Consider the following 19,028-nt stretch of genomic DNA (forward strand, 5'->3'; position numbering starts at 1 on the left):
GCACTTGACAGAATGCTACACACTTTCATGATAAAAACACTCAACAAACTAGAAATAGGAGGAAATTACCTCAGCATATTAAAACCCACATATGACAAACCCACAGTTAACATCATACTCAATAGTGAAAAACTGAAAGCTTTTTCTCTAAGATCAGGAACACGGCAAGAATGCTTACTTTCACCACTTCTATTTAACATAGTACTGCAGGGTCCAGGCCAGAGCAGTTAGGCAAGAAAAAGAGATAGAAGGCATCCACACTGGAAGGAAAGAAGTTGAGTATCTATGTTTGCATATAATATGATCGAATATATAGAAAATTCCAAAGATTTGAGGCACCTGGGTGGCTCAGTTGGTTAAGCCCTGTTAGCATTAAACAACGAATTCAGCAAAGTTGCAAGATATAAAATCACACAAAAAAACAATTGCTTTTCTACACTAACAGTGGATAATCTGAAAAGGAAATTAAGAAAATGATCTAATTTACAGTAACACCAAAAAGAATAAGATATTTGGGAATAAATGTAAGGAGATGAAAGATGTGTATACTGAAAAGTATAAAACATTGCCAAAAGAAATTTTAAAGATACCAAATAATGGAAAAATATCCCATAGCCATGAATTAGAAGACTAAATATTGTAAAATGTTCATACCACTCAAAGTAATCTGCACATCCAATGCTGTTCCTATCAAAGTCTCAATGGCGTTTTGGTTTTTTTTGCAGAAATAGAAAAACAGTCCTAAAATTCAAATAGAATTTTAAAGGGCCTTAAATAGTCAAAACAATCCTTATGAAGGGGATTCAGCGTCCAACATTTTTCCTTGAAACCTCCTTAAGCTTAGTGCTTAAGGTTTTCTGTAGGTGGTACTAATTGCAGATTGTAACATCATAAATGTTAACTACATAAATGTTCACTAGATTTTGCATCCTTTCCTGCACAAACCAATGTAAAACTGATGCAAAAGTTACATCGTCCCTTCTTTTGGCACTTAGGAATTACCCAATGAACTGTTAATGCAATCAGTAAGAAGTTTGAGGAATTGGAGGAAATCTTTTCCCTCCTGGGTGAAGTGTCACAGTAAGGAAAACCAATGATGAAGAGATAACAGCGGGGGAGCCTGGGTGACTCAGTTGGTTACGCGGGTTCGGCATCTGACTTTGGCTCAGGTCATGATCTCATGAGTTCAGGCTCCCATGTTGGGCTCCCACGCTGGTGTTGGGGAGCCTGCTTGAAGATTCTTGCTCTCTTTCAAAATAAATAAACTTTAAAAAAAAAAGATAAAAAACAAAGTGAAATCATAACGATCTGATCTTATTAATATACAAGCTTCCAGGGAATTCTCCACCAAGCCCACGTAGAAATAATGGTTTAAACTTTCCCATCTGAGAGGGAAGAAGGAATTTCCCTGAATTGATCTCATCACGTGTATATTTATCATTATGGAGCCAGAACTTAAAAAGGCAAAAGTGCCAGTTATATCTGAACGATTTAGAAGTCACTTAGCCAGATGGATGAATTTGTATTGTAGCCTTGGAATGCTTAGTTCCCAAAGGTGGCCAAGCGTTGTCTATGAGCACAGCTTAGCAGCCACATGAAAATATGGCAGATCTGTCATTCCCGAATGGCATGATTGTCAGTATCACTGGCTTGGATAGAGATTCCGTTTCTGCCCCCTCTGTGTACTTGACTTTGGACAAATTGACTTCACCTATAAAATGTGTAGCAGCCATTGGGATAATCATACACCTACTTCAGAATGTCATTGTGAAGATGACATATGTAACATGTAATTGCTTAGCACAATGCCCGGCATGTAGAAAGAAGTCAATACATTCTAGCTGTTGTTATTAATACTACACAGCCTCTGAAGAAACTGACCCTCAGGCTGGCCATTCTCACAATAGAAGCCCCTCCTAAGAGGGAAGATTTAAGCCAAATCAGAAGTTTATCTCCTCAGAAATTCTTGTTAGGCCAGAGATAAAGCAAGGAACTCATACAAAAAGAACACATTTCCTTATTGAAAACACTCTGCATTTGAAGTCAGATTAACTTGCCCACTAAGATTATGATAGGGAATATGTAGGCAGTGCCCCAGTCCTGCCCTAAGAAACCTTGATTCTGAGAAGAGATGGAAAGATAATGTAAGTCAGCCAGTCTGGCTGACCATCTCCCCTACGGTTCTCTTGCATAATACAGGAGTGATTGGAAATGATGTCTTATTTTCAGGAAGATAAGCATTGGTACCAGTGGACAGAAGGGTGCCATTTTTTCCTTGAAACCTTATTTTTCAAGTACATGGGAAAAAATAAGCTTTTATGTGATGCAGAGCAGCTCCCAGTGTGTGAACACCAAACCTCCTGGAGAATCAGGACACCTGGGGGATTATATTCATCACTACCTTATTTTCTCCCAACACAGAGAACACTTATTCTGAGGGCAATGTTTGTTAATTCTTAACAGAGAAGGACTTATTCCAGCCTGCTACTGCTCTATGCCTTCTTTCAGAAGACACACAGTAAATATCAAACCTGATTCTGGGAAGGATAATTTTCTGCTTTAGCTTTGAATAACCATCATAAAGAAACAACTAAGTAGGAAAGTGGTGACTTCACATGAAAAGTGTCATGTCAACTTAATAGAACACATAGTCATTGAAACATAAACCATTGAAAAGAAAGCCAGACCACTCTTCTCCAGCTCACCCATGATGCAAAATCTCTGCGGTGAATGGTTCTTAGCCTTTTTGTGGTTTCTGTAAGAATCTAGTGAGAGCAATCCTCTTACCAGAAAAATATATGTATGCGTATAACCATATAAGTGTGTATGTAACTTTAGGTACCTGAATTCCTCCACAAGTCCACTAATCCTCAGGTTAAGACTCTTACTTCTGAAGTACAGATATGGTCAAGTTCATGGGCTCTGGAATCAGATCTAGGTTCAAATTCTAGTTCCGACTCTTACCTTCAGTGTAATCTCAGGAGGATTTTAACCTTCCTGGGCTTTAGTTTTATTACCTGAAAATAGAAATAATACTATGTCATAGGTTGATTTTGAATATTAAATTAGGTAATCTGTTTTAATACTTAGCATAATCCCTGGCATGTACTAAGTACTCAATAAGCATTAGAATTGTTATTAGCTAATAAAATACAAAACTTAAGCCCTGCATGGCCAGAGGGGAACTTCAATTCAGTTTCAATGCTACAGACTCTGCTGAGTGCCTCCTGTTTCTGAAGGAACATGGTGGGATTCTGAAATGGAAATTTTGTTTGTTTGTTTGTGTGTGGAGGGGGTTGTGTGGGTTTTTTTTTTTAAGTTTATTTATTTTAAGAAAAAGAGAGAGGGGCGCCTGGGTGGCGCAGTCGGTTAAGCGTCCGACTTCAGCCAGGTCACGATCTCGCGGTCCGGGAGTTCGAGCCCCGCGTCAGGCTCTGGGCTGATGGCTCGGAGCCTGGAGCCTGTTTCCGATTCTGTGTCTCCCTCTCTCTCTGCCCCTCCCCCGTTCATGCTCTGTCTGTCTCTGTTCCAAAAATTAAAAAAAAAAAAAAAAAAAACGTTGAAAAAAAATTAAAAAAAAAAAAGATTTAAAAAGAAAAAGAGAGCACAAGTAGGGGAAGGGCAGAGAGAGAGGGAGACAGAGAATCCCAAGCAGGCTCTGTACTGACAGTGATCTCACTGACTGAGATCATGACATGAGCTGAAATCGAGAGTCAGATGCTTAACCCACTGAGCCACCCAGATGCCCTGAATGGGAGTGTTGGCAGTGACAGAGGCCTGAAGTGATAGGGACAGGCCAGGTATGCCTAATACCAGACAAGGCAGGTCTCAGGGTCTTATATTCTCAGGTTGGAAGGAACTAGAACAGTCATCCGGGCACACTTTATACACGCTCGTATCAAATCCACAGCAGAACTGCAACCACAGTACACATTTCACAAAGGGAAACTGTGAGTCTTTAGGTAATTTTTTATATATTAAGAAAGAGATAAACCAAGGATATTAATAATTTATGGACCAAATAGAATTAATAAATCCCAACACTAAGAATTTTTTGGTTAACCTCAAGGCTACTGATGGATTTTACTTAGAATTAAATGTGGAAATGTATGAAAGCAGTAGTTATGGATCAAGAAAATAGGTTACAATGCTCCGTTTAAAATGGAGTATCTTCTGCCCACCATCTCATCCTATGCTCTTTAATGCTGTGATAAAGACATTCAAGACTACGAATTAGATGACAGAATTAGTCTTAAAATCCACCCAGCCAAGTCAGTAATACTCAGTAGCTCGTTTCCTTGGGCACGGATTGTTAATTGTGAGTCAATGCCTATAAAGGAGGTAATGCAGAATATATTTAAAAGAAAAGGAGGAAATGAATCAATGATACAGTATTCTCTGGCCATTTTCAGGCTTTTGGGGGGCTCATCCTCCTCTACTGTTCTTCTGCCCTCCCTTTAATTATGAGGTTTTAAACTTCAATAAATACACAGGCCAAGTAACATGAACCAAGGGAGCAAACTCTTCAACAACTGTGGGGACCCAGAGCCTCTTTGCCTTGAGCCTAGCGGGGCAGCCCTTACTCCGTTCTCCTCAATGATTTCATTCCGGGAATTGGGCATATATTGCCAGATATTTTCTTTTCCAAGATAAATTTAAAATGTAAATCTGTATGTAAAATACCCTGACTTTTAAATATCGGTAATTAATTCATGCTCTAAAAAAACAAAACAAAACAAAACAAAAACAAAAAACATGGGGCAGGCCAAACAAGTCATGTCAGAGGCATGAGTTGGGAGTCTTTGGCAGTATGTTTCAGTGTTCCGGGGAACTCTGTCCCTGGTGTTATTTTCTTACTCTTTAATCTTTTCCTAGAAAAGATTCCTTTTCATCTACTCTCATGGTTTCAAATCTCTTCTCTGTGCTGAAGCCTCTCACTTCATTTATTGTCCTCCAGACTCCTGTATCTAACTGCTGACTGCACATCTCCTTTGCACGTCTTCCGGGCATCTCAAACATGGCGCATGCAAAGCTGAACTCTTGATCTCTCCCCACCAGTTTGTCTTCCAGTTTCTCCAGCTGAGTAAATGGTACCTATATTGCTCAAGAAATATGGGGGCTGTCCTCTACTTTCTCCTCTCTTGCTGCCCTTGTCCAGCCCACCACCTTTCTATACATCCCCCTTCTAAAATATTTCTTCAGTTTGTCCCCTTATCTCCACTCACTGCTGCCGCACCAAGCCACATTTCCTCCAGATTCCCTCCACCCTTTGTGCTACTTTGTGCTACTAATCTGTTCTTCACTGAACAGCAAGATCTTTTAAAATATTAAATGGATTCCTATCACTCTGTTTCAGTTCTCTCAATGTCTTTACAGTGCGTGAACCCAAGAGAAGAGAGTATGTCAAGTAGGTATTATACTACTGCGTCCAATGGACTGAGAGTATATTTTTTTCATCTGTAAAACAGGAATAATGAACCCACATCAAAGTGTTATTATGAGAATTCAGTAAAGGCCGATATTATTTCTGCAGTCCTTTTATATCAGCTTTTGCAGGGAAGAAGGTATCATTCAGGGAACATTTATATTGTTAATAGCTACTTTACACTCCCCAATTAGTACCACCTACAGAGAACCTTCTAAATGTTTTAATGACAGTGTTTTCATTTGTGTTCTTTTGGCCTCAAAGTAAAGCATGTGCCTTAATTAAAAGATAAAGTTTCTAAAAATTACGGAAGGGGTACCTGGGTGGCTCAGTTGGTTAGGCGACCAGTTTCGGCTCCGGTCATGATCTCACTTCATGGGTTTGAGCCCCGCGTTGGGTTCTGTGCTGACAGCTCAGAGCCAGGAACCTGCTTCAGGTTCTGTGTTTTCCTCTCTCTCTGCCCCTCCCCCACTTGCTCGTGCACTTGCCGTCTCTCTCACTCTCTCTCAAAAATAAACATTAATTTTTTTTAATTATTGAACAAACTAAGTTCAATGAAAAACACAGGATAGAGTGAAAAAAATAACTTCAAATGTCTTCAGATCGTGTTTTTAAAGTTTTGACACGGAAAATGATTAGATGATATGGTTGGTGCAATGCTCCATCATAAAAATTGAACCATTTTTAGGAAAATATACGATTTCATTGATCTGAATTCCTCTTTGCCTGGAGCTGTGCAGGATGGTCAAGTTTCCAAAATAGCATCATGAACTCAGCAGCCATCGTTATATCAGTCCCCATGGCCCTTCTTTTTTTCAATTCACAAGTTCCAATTTAGAAAACACCACAGTGATAATGAGTCCAGAATATCTGCTGAGGCTGGTAGCTTGACAAAGCCAGGAGTGAAGGTGAGAGGCTGCCACTGCAGGTACATGGAGCTGTCTTTCTAGATCTCTGACTAAATCAGCCCTTCATCTGAGCTGCCCTTTTTTTTTTTTACTAGATATTTATGAAAGTCATAAAATCACTTGATGATGAGCTCCTTGGTTGATGTACAGTTTAATTGTGAGCTGAAAATTTTGGCTTCTCATGAGCTGAACTGGTTCATGGACCATTACAAAAAAAAAAAAAAAAAAAAAGATGAAGAAGAAAAAGGGTGAGGAGGAGAGAGATTATATCTTTATAATATAACCCTCATTTTTTATCTCCAGGAATAAGAATAGTTCAGCTTTCATTATACCACAAGGTAATGAATTCTCCCATTTAGGATATATTCATACTAAATATACAACAAATAGACCTTTTTTTTTTTATTAAGAAAAAGTGTTTAAAATAAAAAAAAACAAAAATTAAAAGGGTTATGAAAAAAGAGACTTAAAACTTTGTTCCTCTGTGGTAATTCTGGTAAATATTTATTGAGAAGCCACCATGTAGGAGGCACTGTGCTAATTGACATCAACATGTATATGTACATAATCTGGAACAACTAGAAAGGACTCTGAAATACCCAGTCCAAACTCGTAGACAACTAAACTTTAGCCCTAGTGGAGAAAGTGACCTAGACAAAGTAACACATGTAGTTACAATAGCTGAGACCAGAAAATAGTCTCGTAAAGTAAGGTAGATTCCCAGTTCTCATGAATATAATTTTAATTAAATATATTTCTCATTGCAAAAGTGATGCTTTAGGAGAGCGCTGAGTGAAAAGAGTAGTTTGAGCCCCTGAAACTATTTCCACCTCTCCTAAAACCCCACAAAAAGTACAGCAAAGGGATCTTGTAAGGGGCAGGCCAACACAGACAGGGAAAAGGTAAAAAGAGACAATATCAAGATCCGAGCAACTGGAAACAATGCACAAAGGGCCAACGACTTAGTGGATCTGAGAAACAGAGCGAGCTCCTGTGTGCAGCTGTACAGGTTGTGCACTGTCCCAATCCAGCGGCCACCGCTCACTCAGACTCCAAAGTAAAGGCTTCCTCTGGAGTGGTACCGAGCATAGCCTGCACCACAGTAAGCCATGGCCCTGCTCAGAAAACAAGGGCAAAAGCAGCCATGAGGGAAGGGAGAGCCATCCCAATTTGCAGCAAAGAATTCCCCCCAAAATCGGAGATCAATAAGCCCCGGGTGGCTCTGGAGAAGAGGATAAATGGGAAGGAAGTACATACATGCAACTAAATGTGGGCTAGAGGTATAGATATAGATGTAGTACAGATGTAGATATAAATATAAGCATAGATACAGGTATTTAGCCAGCCTCGAATGTATTTTGTTGTGAAGTGTGAGGCAGGGATCCAATTGTGCCTGTTTCTAAATGACTAGTTTTATTGAATACTTGTTGAGTGCCCCATTTTCAAATACTAAATGCTTTTATCTTCCGACAACTGCTTCCTAAGTTTTATTCTAGCCATTGATCTGTCTACAATTCTGTGAACCTCATGCATGTCTGGGCCTAGGAAACATATTAGAGCTCAGTCTTTAGATGGATACGTCCCTGTGAAAAGAGCCTGTTTCTCTCAAACCTATTCTTAAGTCCGTAACTCTTTGTCAGTTCTGTTTGTCTCCTTTTAAACATCTTAAAGAATTCACTGTCCTGCGTAAAACTCATATATTCTCCTTAATTATACCTCAACGTGAAGTAAATTATACCAGTGTTTATCAGAGCAAAAGTATCATAACCATCAGCTTCTTCAGTACTAGGCATTTTGTTGGTCTTCTAATTGTGTGTTTCTTCAGCGGGGTAATTAATGGGACACGCAAGATGTTTTGGTTTTAAGGCTGCCTTTTATGCAGTTGAGCACCCCAGCCTTCCTTCAGACTCCCTAGCTTGACCTTGCATTAGTCATATTTAAATACGATCTGATGTCCATCTGTACAAGGCCTCCCCTCATGTTCAGACATATCTATCTATACATGCTATTGCTAATGCTTGAAAGATGCTTCCCTCCCATTCATCTGGCTAAAATTTGAGTTAGGACTCAATTTAGATGTCACACCCGACGGGAATCCTTCTTTGACTCAGCAATTGGTTACATAGCCATCTTCCCTGCTCATAGAACACCAGGTGCATCGTCCAGTTTCGTATGTATCTCGCTGTGTTGTGAGTGGCTATCTAATGGTGTGCCAGCACACTAGAAAGCAAGCTCCTTGAAGACAGGAACTGTCTTGCTTTTACCTATGTCCCTAGCATCTAGCAAAATCCTCTGCACATAGTGGAGACTCATTATGTCTTAAGCGAATGAATGATATTTCTTCATTGTAGAATGTTTGGAAGTAAAACAGAAAACAAATTTTTTTTAAATGTTCATTATTTTTGAGAAAGAGAGAGACAGAGGATGAGCAGGGAAGGGGCAGAGAAAGAGGGAGACACAGAAACAGAAGCAGGCTCCAGGCTCTGAGCTGTCAGCACAGACCCCGACATGGGGCTCGAACTCACAAACTGCCAGATCGTGACCTGAGCCATTGTTGGACGCTTAACCGACTGAGCCACCCAGGTGCCCTGAAAAAAAAATTTTTTTAAGAAAACGAATATAAATCCCAAAATTTGAGACAACTCTTACTAGCATTTTAGACTTCCTTGCATCTCATTGACTTTCTCAGCCTCACTGCATATAAAGCTTTGAATACTTCTGTTTTCACTTTAAGAGAATACTGTGAGCATTTTCTCTTTTATTTATTTATTTATTTATTTATTTATTTATTTATTTATTATTTAATTTTTTTAAGATGAAATTTATTGTCAAATTGCTTTCCATACAACACCCAGTGCTCATCCCAACAGGTGCCCTCCTCAATACCCACCACCCACCCTACCCTCCCTCCCACCCCCATCAACCCTCAGTTTGTTCTCAGTTTCTACCCCAAAGGGAACCAGTTCACCAAACTTGCTTGCATGGGAGCGTTTTCTTATGTAACTACAAATTCCTTGGAAATGCCACTTTAATTGTTACAACAAGATTATCCTCTAGAAGTAACACAGTTTATTCAGATATTCTATATTGTTGGACTTTGTTACTTGCAATGTTTTGTTGCTATAAAAACTGCTTAAGTGAATATTTTTGCATCTCTGATTATTTCTCTACGATATATGCTGGAAATGAAAATGTCACAGTTCTACAGGTACTGTATCAGAGTACCCACCTCAGTGTAATACTGTCCTTTTTTAAAGAGTGAAGATTTTATAAACAAAAAAAGGGTAGCCCATTTTTACCCTATATTTATTGGTCATTTATATTATACTGCTCTGTGAATTGTGTGACAGTAACCTGTGCCCATTTTTCTGGTTAGTTTGTTTTTGTTTTTTTTTTAACTGATTTAAACGTTCTCTATACGTTGAAAATACAGCTGTTTGTGAAATTTTCACAAGTATTTCCAGCTCAATCTATGCCGTTTGATTTTATTTTTCAGGGTTTTAATATTTTTTTGAATTTTATGCATATTTATCAATCTATTCTATAAACTGCTCAAATGCTTTTCCACATAGAATTTCTTGCCCAGTTTAATATATTAGGTATTTATCTACTTAGATATATACTTTTAAGATATATCTTCTTCTAGCTATATTAGTTTCTGTTTTACATTCAGCTTTTTGACCTATTTAGAATTTATTTGGGGCTATAAAGCAAGATGAGGTGCTAACTAGATTTTTTTTTTTTTTTTTTTTTTTTTTTTTTACAAAAGATCCAGTTTTTCTAATGCCTTCTCTTGGCCATCAAGGAAATGCTATTAAAGACAATCATATTCATGGGGCATCTGGGTGGCTCAGTCCGTTAAGCATCCGACTTGGGCTCAGGTCATGGTCTCATGGTTTGTGGGTTCCAGCCCCGCATCGGGCTCTGTGCTGACAGCTCGGAGCCTGGAACCCGCTTCGGATTCTGTGTTTTCTTCTCTCTCTGCCCCTCCCCAACTTGTGCTCTGTCTCTCTCTATCAAAAATAAATCAATGTAAAAAAAATTTTAGGGGCGCCTGGGTGGCTCAGTCAGTTAAGCGTCTGACTTCAACTCAGGTCACGATCTCGTGGTCCGTGAGTTCGAGCCCCGCGTGGGGCTCTGGGCTGATGGCTCAGAGCCTGGAGCCTGCTTCCGATTCTGTGTCTCCCTCTCTCTCTGCCCCTCCCCCATTCATGCTCTGTCTCTCTCTGTCTCAAAAATAAATAAGTTAAAAAAAATTTTTTTTAATTAAAAATAAAAGACAATTGTATTCAACTTACCAGCATCCAAAAACATAGTTCCATGTTCACCATGAACTCTGCTTTCTCCTCCCAGGCGAGCAGGAGCCAGCTGTAAGCAGTGATTCTGACATCTCGCTGATTATGGCAATGGAAGTTGGACTGTCTGATGTAGAACTTTCCACTGACCAAGACTGCGAAGAGGTGAAGTCTTGAAATGATAGACGTAGAACAAGGGGATGGTAGGACCCAAGGGGAAGGAAGGGAGGAGCCTCAAGACTTGGACCAGGCAGACACCCCTCCAGAACACCTTGGTAGCTCCACTGTGCGCCACTCAAGAATGGTAACGAGAGCAATATCCAAAGTCACGTCAATCAGGATGCCGTTTCTCCATCTGTGCAACAGCCCATGGCCTTGGCAGCTTGGAAGATGAAAGCTGATTTTTCCTCCCGTGTCCTTGCAGACACACACTTCAGGAGCTCCCAAAACACACAGAAAGGACACATGTAGGGCTTCTTAGTTTCATTTCCATTTTTTTCCAGGTCTTGTTTTACTGGTTTTGGAATGTTGTTGGATTTCTTTGACAGTTTCTTTTTAAGACTTGTGTAGTTTACATTATGTCCACTCCTTTGGTTTCCTCCAGCTTTTGTAGAGAGTTCTGTTTAGAAGCACCAGTTCCTGCTATGATCAGTTCGTACGCCATCTCTGAGATTAATGGCCTTGACCTCTCAGCATGAAGTGTGCATGGCTTTGGGAAGTGCCTCAGCACCCTGAAACAGTGTAAGGCCAGCTCTCATTAAGAATCCAAATTCTTTTAAGTGGATCTTAAAAATCCTAGCCGCCAGAGACCCCAACCCTGAGCTCTGAATCCACTGAGGCTACTCTTTGCTATTTTCATCTACATCATGCTGGCTTCCACTCACCAGGCTCTGTTAACGGCCCACGTGACATGCGAAGGAAGCTCTAGGGCGGCACTTGATTCCGCCTGGATTTCACAGTCTTTGGAGGAAACTCCAAACTCAGAAGTCCCCTTCAGGGCAGCAGCGCCATTCTTCACGACTGTAGGGCTTGTAACTGGAACTGCAAGCCTAGGGTTAAGACCAGATACCACATACTCTTCCCCAAAGCAAAATGTCTGTTATATTGGTCTCCCCAAGGCTAGAAACAGTCTTTTGTTACCTCCACAAGTGGCTCCTGCAGGAGACGGAGGCTTCAGAAGAGATCCAATCATCTTTGAGCCCAGTGTCCAACACAGTGGGGGTTGCAGTAGCACCTAGCCTTTACCTTAATGCCAACGCACTTCTGTTGCACCTCGCCAGACCTCAAGGAAGGGTTCAGGTGAATCCTTAGCAGGTAGCTTTCCAGGGCTCCCTGAGTACATGTAAATACCAAGTGAGGAGGGACGCGTGACTTGATAAACCATTTGATCTAAAAAGTACAGCATGGGAATTTGCTAACCAGGCTTCTCCTGATGGAGAGAGACAAAGAGGGAAAGGAAAAGAGGTATCAAATCAATACTAAAACCCACCGGTGTTTTTAAACTCTTTATGTTTTTATTCTTTTTTTGTAACTATGACAGAGATGTGCTATTTTTTCAGTGGGCAATTTTGTAATACGTTTCGACTATCCATATGCATAGATGACTAAGGGAGTGAATGCTTTCCCTGGACAATCACAGGTCACCTCATCCTCTGTAAGAAGGCCTGCGGCTGCGTGGGTTACTAAGAAAGAAGCTTTCTTCACTGAGTTATTTACGTATTTGATGAGGCTTTCTCACCTCATTACACAAACACTCATCCAAAAACAGGAATTTGGTTGTGCTGTAAATCCCTGCCGCCTGCTGAAACACAGAGTATATGTCAGGGGGACCACTGGTTGCTTTTGTTTCACCATCTTTAACGATTTCCTATTTGATGCTCTCTAAGTAGGCAGCAAGGCAAGGAAAGTGATTACCACCTTCAGAAATGTCACCTCTCCCTGGGCGCCTAACACTTCCTGTAATGAAATCTGGTGTCCGTGTGCGAAGGCAGGCAGGGAGGGACGAAGACAGCACTGAATGGAGCGTCAAGAGTCCTAGATGAGCCACCTGCTTATTGGGCCTCGTCTTTTCCATCTGTGAAATGAAGGAGTTTAACACGGTGATGCCCAAGGCTCCTTCTGGCCTTTAGAGCACTAATGAGCTTTTTGCCAGGGGGATCTGGTTTTTTGAGATGGCCATGACAGATAGCTGACTTCGTTCAGGTTAGGGAGGCACTGACTTGACACGTAACCTGCCCTAATGGCTTTTGGGACTCAGCATTCCTGCATTGCTGAGAATGAATAGCTAAATGATTGAAGTTTTAAGTCCAAGGAGTGGTTTTGGTTTGCCTTATGTTAAAGCTGCTGTTAGTTACAGAGTTTGTCATTTCTGGACACCTTCAAATCCTAGTTCTCGGTATGGAATTCTTCATCTCAAAGTGTTGCTTTTTCTTGGCCGGCTAGAGCTGCATCGTGTATCCTCCTCCATTCAGCTCAGCCTGAAACACATTTTGGTATTAACTTAAGTCAAGTGGAATTAGAGGGATAATTCAACAGCAAAGGAATGATCTGCATTGTATTCCATGCCCAGGAGAGAAAATGCCTCTTGGATTGCATAGTTCTCCCGGCGAGGAGTGTTGTCTCTTCCTGCCAGTGACCGGGTAAATCAGGAATCAGGAATTGGTTGCATATGTATGCTGTGGCTGCAGCAGCCCCTATAGAATGCTGCGTAGATAACGTGAGGTTCGTGACTTTACCCCAAGGAGGTTCTGCTGCAAAATCCCTGAGCCTAGGAGGCTCTCCATTTACCAAAGGTTTGTTTCTGGAAGATTTTCATGTGGCTTTGGTAGTCTAAAAAAAAAAAAAAATTTTTTTTAACCGGTGTAGAAGGGTTTAAAAGAAATGAAAACCTTCCATAGCTTCTTCACCACCTCCCCTGCAGAGGAAATTCTGAGCTGGGAGCCCTCTAGAAGTATATGCAGACTTTATGCGTATTTAGAGATGTGCATTCTTCTGTAGTGAGTGTCCAGACCAGCGCTATCCAATAGAAATATAATGCAAGTCACATATGTAGACTTTACATTTTCTACCGGCTACGTTTGAAAAAATACAAAGGAACAGTTCAAAATCATTTTAGTAATACAGTCTTTTTGTTTCAACGTGTAAAAAGTATTAATGAAATACCTTACATTCTTTTGGGTACTAAGTCCTCTAAATGCATTATGTGCTTTACACTCAAAGCACGCCTCCCCTTGGACTGGCCGCGTCTCCAGCTCTGTCCCAATAGCCACAGTTGGCCCGTGGTCCGGAGCAGAGCTGCTCCAGGATTCTCACAAGATTCCCTGACCCTCACAAAGAAGAGAAGTTAAAACCTAATTACCTCCAGAGAGAACTAGACTCCACCCAAGTTGCCTAATGAGAGGCCCAAAGATCTGTTTGTTTTGTGATGCATAAATATTCAAGCCATTCTTTTTGAAATTCCTGCTTGACCTTTCTAACCACACATTGATGTCCATTACTGTCACTGTGACTCCTCTGACCAGTCGTTTTTGTTGTTGTTTTTTGGTTGTTTTTTTTTTTTAAGTGACACAAACCATGTGGATTTGGTGCTGCGACAAAATTGTCTCTCTCACTTCTACGACAAACCCTCAGACGGGTAGGCGGCACTCGGGAGCGGAGAAGAATTCCAGACTCTAGTCCTCCAGCTTCACCTCAGCCCCCTCATTCTCCTGCTTCCTGATTGGCAGAAGGTCTTTTCCCAGTGCCAGTGCCCCCCTGGGGACTTGGGGGCGGGCAGGTGGGAAGTTACATAGACTCTGAGTGGCCTTATTGAGAAGAAGTCTTTGGGGTTGTGACCACCCAGCCCTATTGGGTGAATCATGACAGCTTACAACTGCCAGCTCTCAACTCAGAAGTCAGCGTCCTCTCTCACCCCAAGGCCGTGGGCACGAAAAGAAGCATTTCCATTCCCTCAGAAAAACTGACCTCTAGGACTTGCCTCTTCTGTGTGGCTGATCCCTTTGAGAAGAACTGAGCCCTGATCATGAATACAATATCCGAACATTGATTTAGTCTCTGGGGCTTGTTCACCCCTGAAATATTAATTCTGTCACCGAGGCAGGAAGACGGGGAGTTGGGAGAAGGCAGAAAGTGAATAGTGGAGGGGCACCTGGCTGGCTTAGTCCGTAGAGCATGCAACTCTTGATCTCAGGGTTGTGAGTTCGAGCCCCACGCTGGGTGTAGAAATTACTTAAAAACAAAATCTTTAAAAATATATATATGATTAGTTGCAAGACTTACCTACCTATTCTGACATCACCTAGTCACGATGGTAACCATGGAGGCAAATCTCTGTCCAGAGAGGTTTTTCTGTTTGTATTGTGTTGTTTTCAGCATTTCCCTCATTCTGAATGTTCACGTGTCTGGGTTCAGTGCCCAGTAGCTACTTTAGTCAGTACAGGCATTCTTGCAGCCGACCTGTCTTCAGAAGCAAAAAATGGTGACAGAGAGCCTAATGTAAGATTCTTTCTTATTTATGAGTTATGTTTAGATGAAAATTCTTGCAGAGCATAAAAAACAAAAAGCATCTAGTTATCTGTTGAATCCATCACCTTGACTGCAAACAAACAAATCTCATTAAATCAAAACTCTTTCCAAAAACCTGAGATACAGAGTCACATCCTCTCTAGAGCGAGGACCCAGCCCTCTGTGGTACTAGGGCCCCTGAGGCAACTTCCAGTAACATTTTTTTGTATGTTCTCACTTAGATTTCTTTCTCTTTTGTGTGTGTGTGTGTGTGTGTGTGTGTGTGTGTGTGTGTGTGTTTGTATCTATATCTATCTCTGGCTTTCTCTGACTGCCTCTTTCTTGTATACACACCTACATGCATTCTGTTCCCATCTTTCAGGACAAAAACCTCGGTGGCTTTGGATCTATCTATACAGTCATCATTATTGTGATTACCGTTGTTACTGTTGTTGGTGTTTTTCTTCTTTTTATTGTGTGGCAATGTCTATATTTGCACTTCTGATGAGGAAAACCAGTTTACTATAAAGGCAAATTAACTTCCTCCATAATGGAGTTAGCCATGTTTTCACTTCCCTTATCATTAATTTAATTGCAGGCCACCTATAGCTGTTGCCTTTTTTTTCAGGCTTTCTTGCCAGAAAGGTCTCCTAGGCAAATAATGGCAAAGTCACAATTCCAGAATGCTGCCTAGATCTACCATCTTCTACCTTCAGCATTTGTGACCTTCCTAGTTCACCACAGGCCCCCAAGATTTGGACATCTTAGAAAAATGTATGGGCCGTGCTGTATCTGATGTCCATTCATGCTTCTTAATTCAGCTTCTTAGCACAAGAACTTCCTCTTCGTAAGTGATCTGAGAGGCCACTTCTTCCTTAAGACTGAAAAAGAGACAAAGAGGCCATTCTCCCAAGGTGAGGGACAAAAGTTCCTTGTGCAGTGCTCTGTGTCACAGACGTGTCATTGATGGTACTTAAAAGGAGGTGGGAATACTAGCCTGCAGAAAGTGAGAAAGAGGGTGGCAGGATATGAATATGGGTGCTCTTCCCAAGTACATGCTCATCCCCTAGGTTTAGGGCTGACCTGGTGTTTTGGGGTGTGTGTGTGTGTGTGTGTGTGTGTGTGTGTGTGTATTTTAAGGAGTTTAACACTCACGAGTTAAACACTCATGGTTGCAAAGAAGGTTGGGATTGCCTGAAAAATAAATTGTGAGAAGCAGGAATGAGTTTCTCAGCATCACTTACCTCTTCTCTTTGCCTGCTTGTCTCCCCATCTCACAACCCCAGGCCCTTTGTAACAGGAACAGTAATTTGTAAAGACCCACAGATTGGTAGCCTCACTTCCACTTTGACCCTTTTGATGGCACTAAATTATCCCAAAACTAAAGATCCTAGATTCCAGATCCTAGATACAGATCCTTAATTATCAAGCCCTTTACTTGCAAAACTTGGTTGTTCTGCAAAAAATCCGATGACATCACTCACATCTCTCTTTATCACCCTGTGAACTATGCCTCAATCAAGTGGCTTTTTTAGGAATCTCGGTGATCAAAGACCTTTTCACCCTTATGCTACGATTGATGCTTTGCACTTACTGCAGAGCCATTCGCTCAATGGCTACCTGATAAATATGTGTTGATAATGATCAGGCAGGAATATAATCTCTCAAGAGGTCCACAGGTCTGAACAGAGCAAGAGAGAACTTCTGTAAAGAAGGTAGCTCACCTTAAGTCACCCAGAATCACTGCTTGGCAGAATGTCTGTGGTCTTGTCATCCTTACTGAATTGAAGGGCTTGGAGAAGCAGGGAAAATGTGGGGACCATGTGTGCTGTGTAAACCAAAGACCAATCACCATCCAAATGGACACATGTTCTTCCATTGACTACTTTAATTTTCTCCTAACGTTCTCATAAGGAAAAGCAAAGGTGGGTTGCCTAGTCAGACGGAACTGTGAAACCTTAAGGGGTTCTGTCTTGCAGGCTGGTGATTGACCTTACTAAATCCAGAAATCTAAAAAGCGTATCGTGGCCTTAGTACCACACCATCTTTAAAGTCTGGTGTTTAGTCCCCTTTTCCCTCAAAAAGTTTTAGACAAAACTAGTGCTCTATGGAACTCGGAATATTCTGTTTGAGAATGTGAAGATTTTAAATAGCCAAAGAATTTTCATGTAGGAGAGTTTCTTAATTAGTGTATCCCGCGCTTTTGAAGGAAATACCAAACTATCGCCTGTACGAATAGATAGTCAAGCGGTTGAAGGACTGTCAGCGAAAGGACTTTGCAGCCTGGGTGTATGTTGGCATCAGTAGGATGTTATTGCAAGGGGGCAGGGTGCCCTCTGCTGGAATGATTGCCGTTATTCTTTCAGCCAACTAATTTGACTAGGGTCACCATTTCCTCGACAACTAGGTATTTGCCTTTCATCATACAGTCTCCTCAATAGTTGAGAATTTGGTCCACATTTATCAAAAGAGGAAGGAATGTCACAAGCTTGGAAAAGTTGAAGGAGAACCCCACAGAAGATACCATCCGCAGCCCTTTCTTTTGCAAAGTGTGGAAGCATATTGTTAGCTCTGTTTGCAAAGAAGATGCCTCTGGCTGGAATGTTTGTGCAGACTTCTAAGGCAAGGGCCTGATGGTTTTGTAACTTATTTCAACTCTGTTCTTGTCAAATCACAAAGGAAGATCAATAAACAGACTTCTTTCATATGAATGTAAATGGTGTGAAATACTGATGTGTTTTGTACATGTACATAATAATATATTTACTTCCTGCTTTCACATTAGTAATCTGAAATGGTTGTACCATTTTATAATTAGAAAGAGATGTAGGGGGGAGGGGAGGGGAGGGAGGGACTGTTATTTTTATAGTGGGATGTCCCTTATATTTAGAAAACTTGAAGTAATTTTGTACTTGTGAAAAGTTACATTCCACTCATTTCCTGAAAAATAATGGGAATTGTTCTTTACGATATTCATGAGCTGGGAGGATGATTATTCTAGTTTCCAGGGGAGCCTCCCAAGCGGTATGTATGTGATACCCAATTTTATAGACTACAGACCATGCCCAGCAATTGCCATTTCAATAATGTGAAAAGAAAAACGCCCAACTTCTTTTAACCCCTTTGTATAGAACACATTATTATTTTCACTGAAAAAAAAATCTGCCTCAAAGAATGAATTTACCATTATGAAATATTCAGAAATGGCACCACCAATGTCTAGTATCATCCTGCTGGCAAGAAAAAAATCCAATGGATTCATTTTTCCTCCGTACACATGCACTTTTGTGTGCTTTTACTATAAAATGAATGACGTCCCAGATAGAATTTTACTTTGCTTCCCCATGAGGTCTTTCTGGCCGGACCACACAGGTGGTGGTGCCTTCATGCTATCTCCCATCCTCCATTGTCAGATCATGGGACAGTTTCCTGGATTTATTTGCCACATGACTCAAAAATCACAGAAACTATTCCTGATGTCATTTGCATGGGTTACGTTTAATTTGGATTTTGGTTAGCTCTTAGTTGCCGAGAAATTTAGTAGTGGATCATGTAGCCCTTTTACGCAAACATCGTCTTCTGTATAAAGTCACAGGTATATTTTAGTGATTAGTTAAGGCGGTAGATATCATTTGTTTGGGGCGGGTGGGGGGGAGGGGTTAAGGGGTGGGGGAGGAGAGTGATGTCAATCTCTTTCTCTTTCCTTCTTTCCCACCTCAGGCACCCACCTTACTCCTTCCAGAGCACTTTATATCTCTCTTGAAATACATAAGTTTTGAAAACTGTCTTTAAAGGGATTTGTCTTCTGTTGGGAGACACGGACTTTTATTTTGCTTTATTCTATTATCTATGTGTTTGGAGAGCATAAACAGTTTGTCTCATACTGGGCTAGTGATG

The 19,028-nt window shown here is 41.0% G+C and overlaps 1 protein-coding gene across 2 annotated transcripts in view; it reads left to right on the forward strand.

The window, feature by feature from the left end:
* The window catches only part of RNF150 (ring finger protein 150), a 292,634-nt gene that overhangs the window by 242,142 nt on the left and 31,464 nt on the right, over positions 1 to 19,028 (forward strand). The window contains exon 7 of one of the 2 annotated variants that reach the window (XM_086704178.1): positions 10,687 to 17,848. The exons of the other annotated variant lie outside the window; for it this stretch is intronic. Within the exon in view, the coding sequence (XP_086560304.1) occupies positions 10,687 to 10,805 (119 nt within the window). The 3' untranslated portion in view covers positions 10,806 to 17,848. Of the gene's footprint in view, positions 1 to 10,686; positions 17,849 to 19,028 lie in introns of those variants that run through there. 2 annotated transcript variants of the gene reach the window in all.

The sequence above is a fragment of the Puma concolor genome, chromosome B1 (assembly GCF_028749965.1).
Source record: "Puma concolor isolate L17-30 chromosome B1, mPumCon1.1.hap2, whole genome shotgun sequence".
NCBI classification, from domain to species: domain Eukaryota; kingdom Metazoa; phylum Chordata; class Mammalia; order Carnivora; family Felidae; genus Puma; species Puma concolor.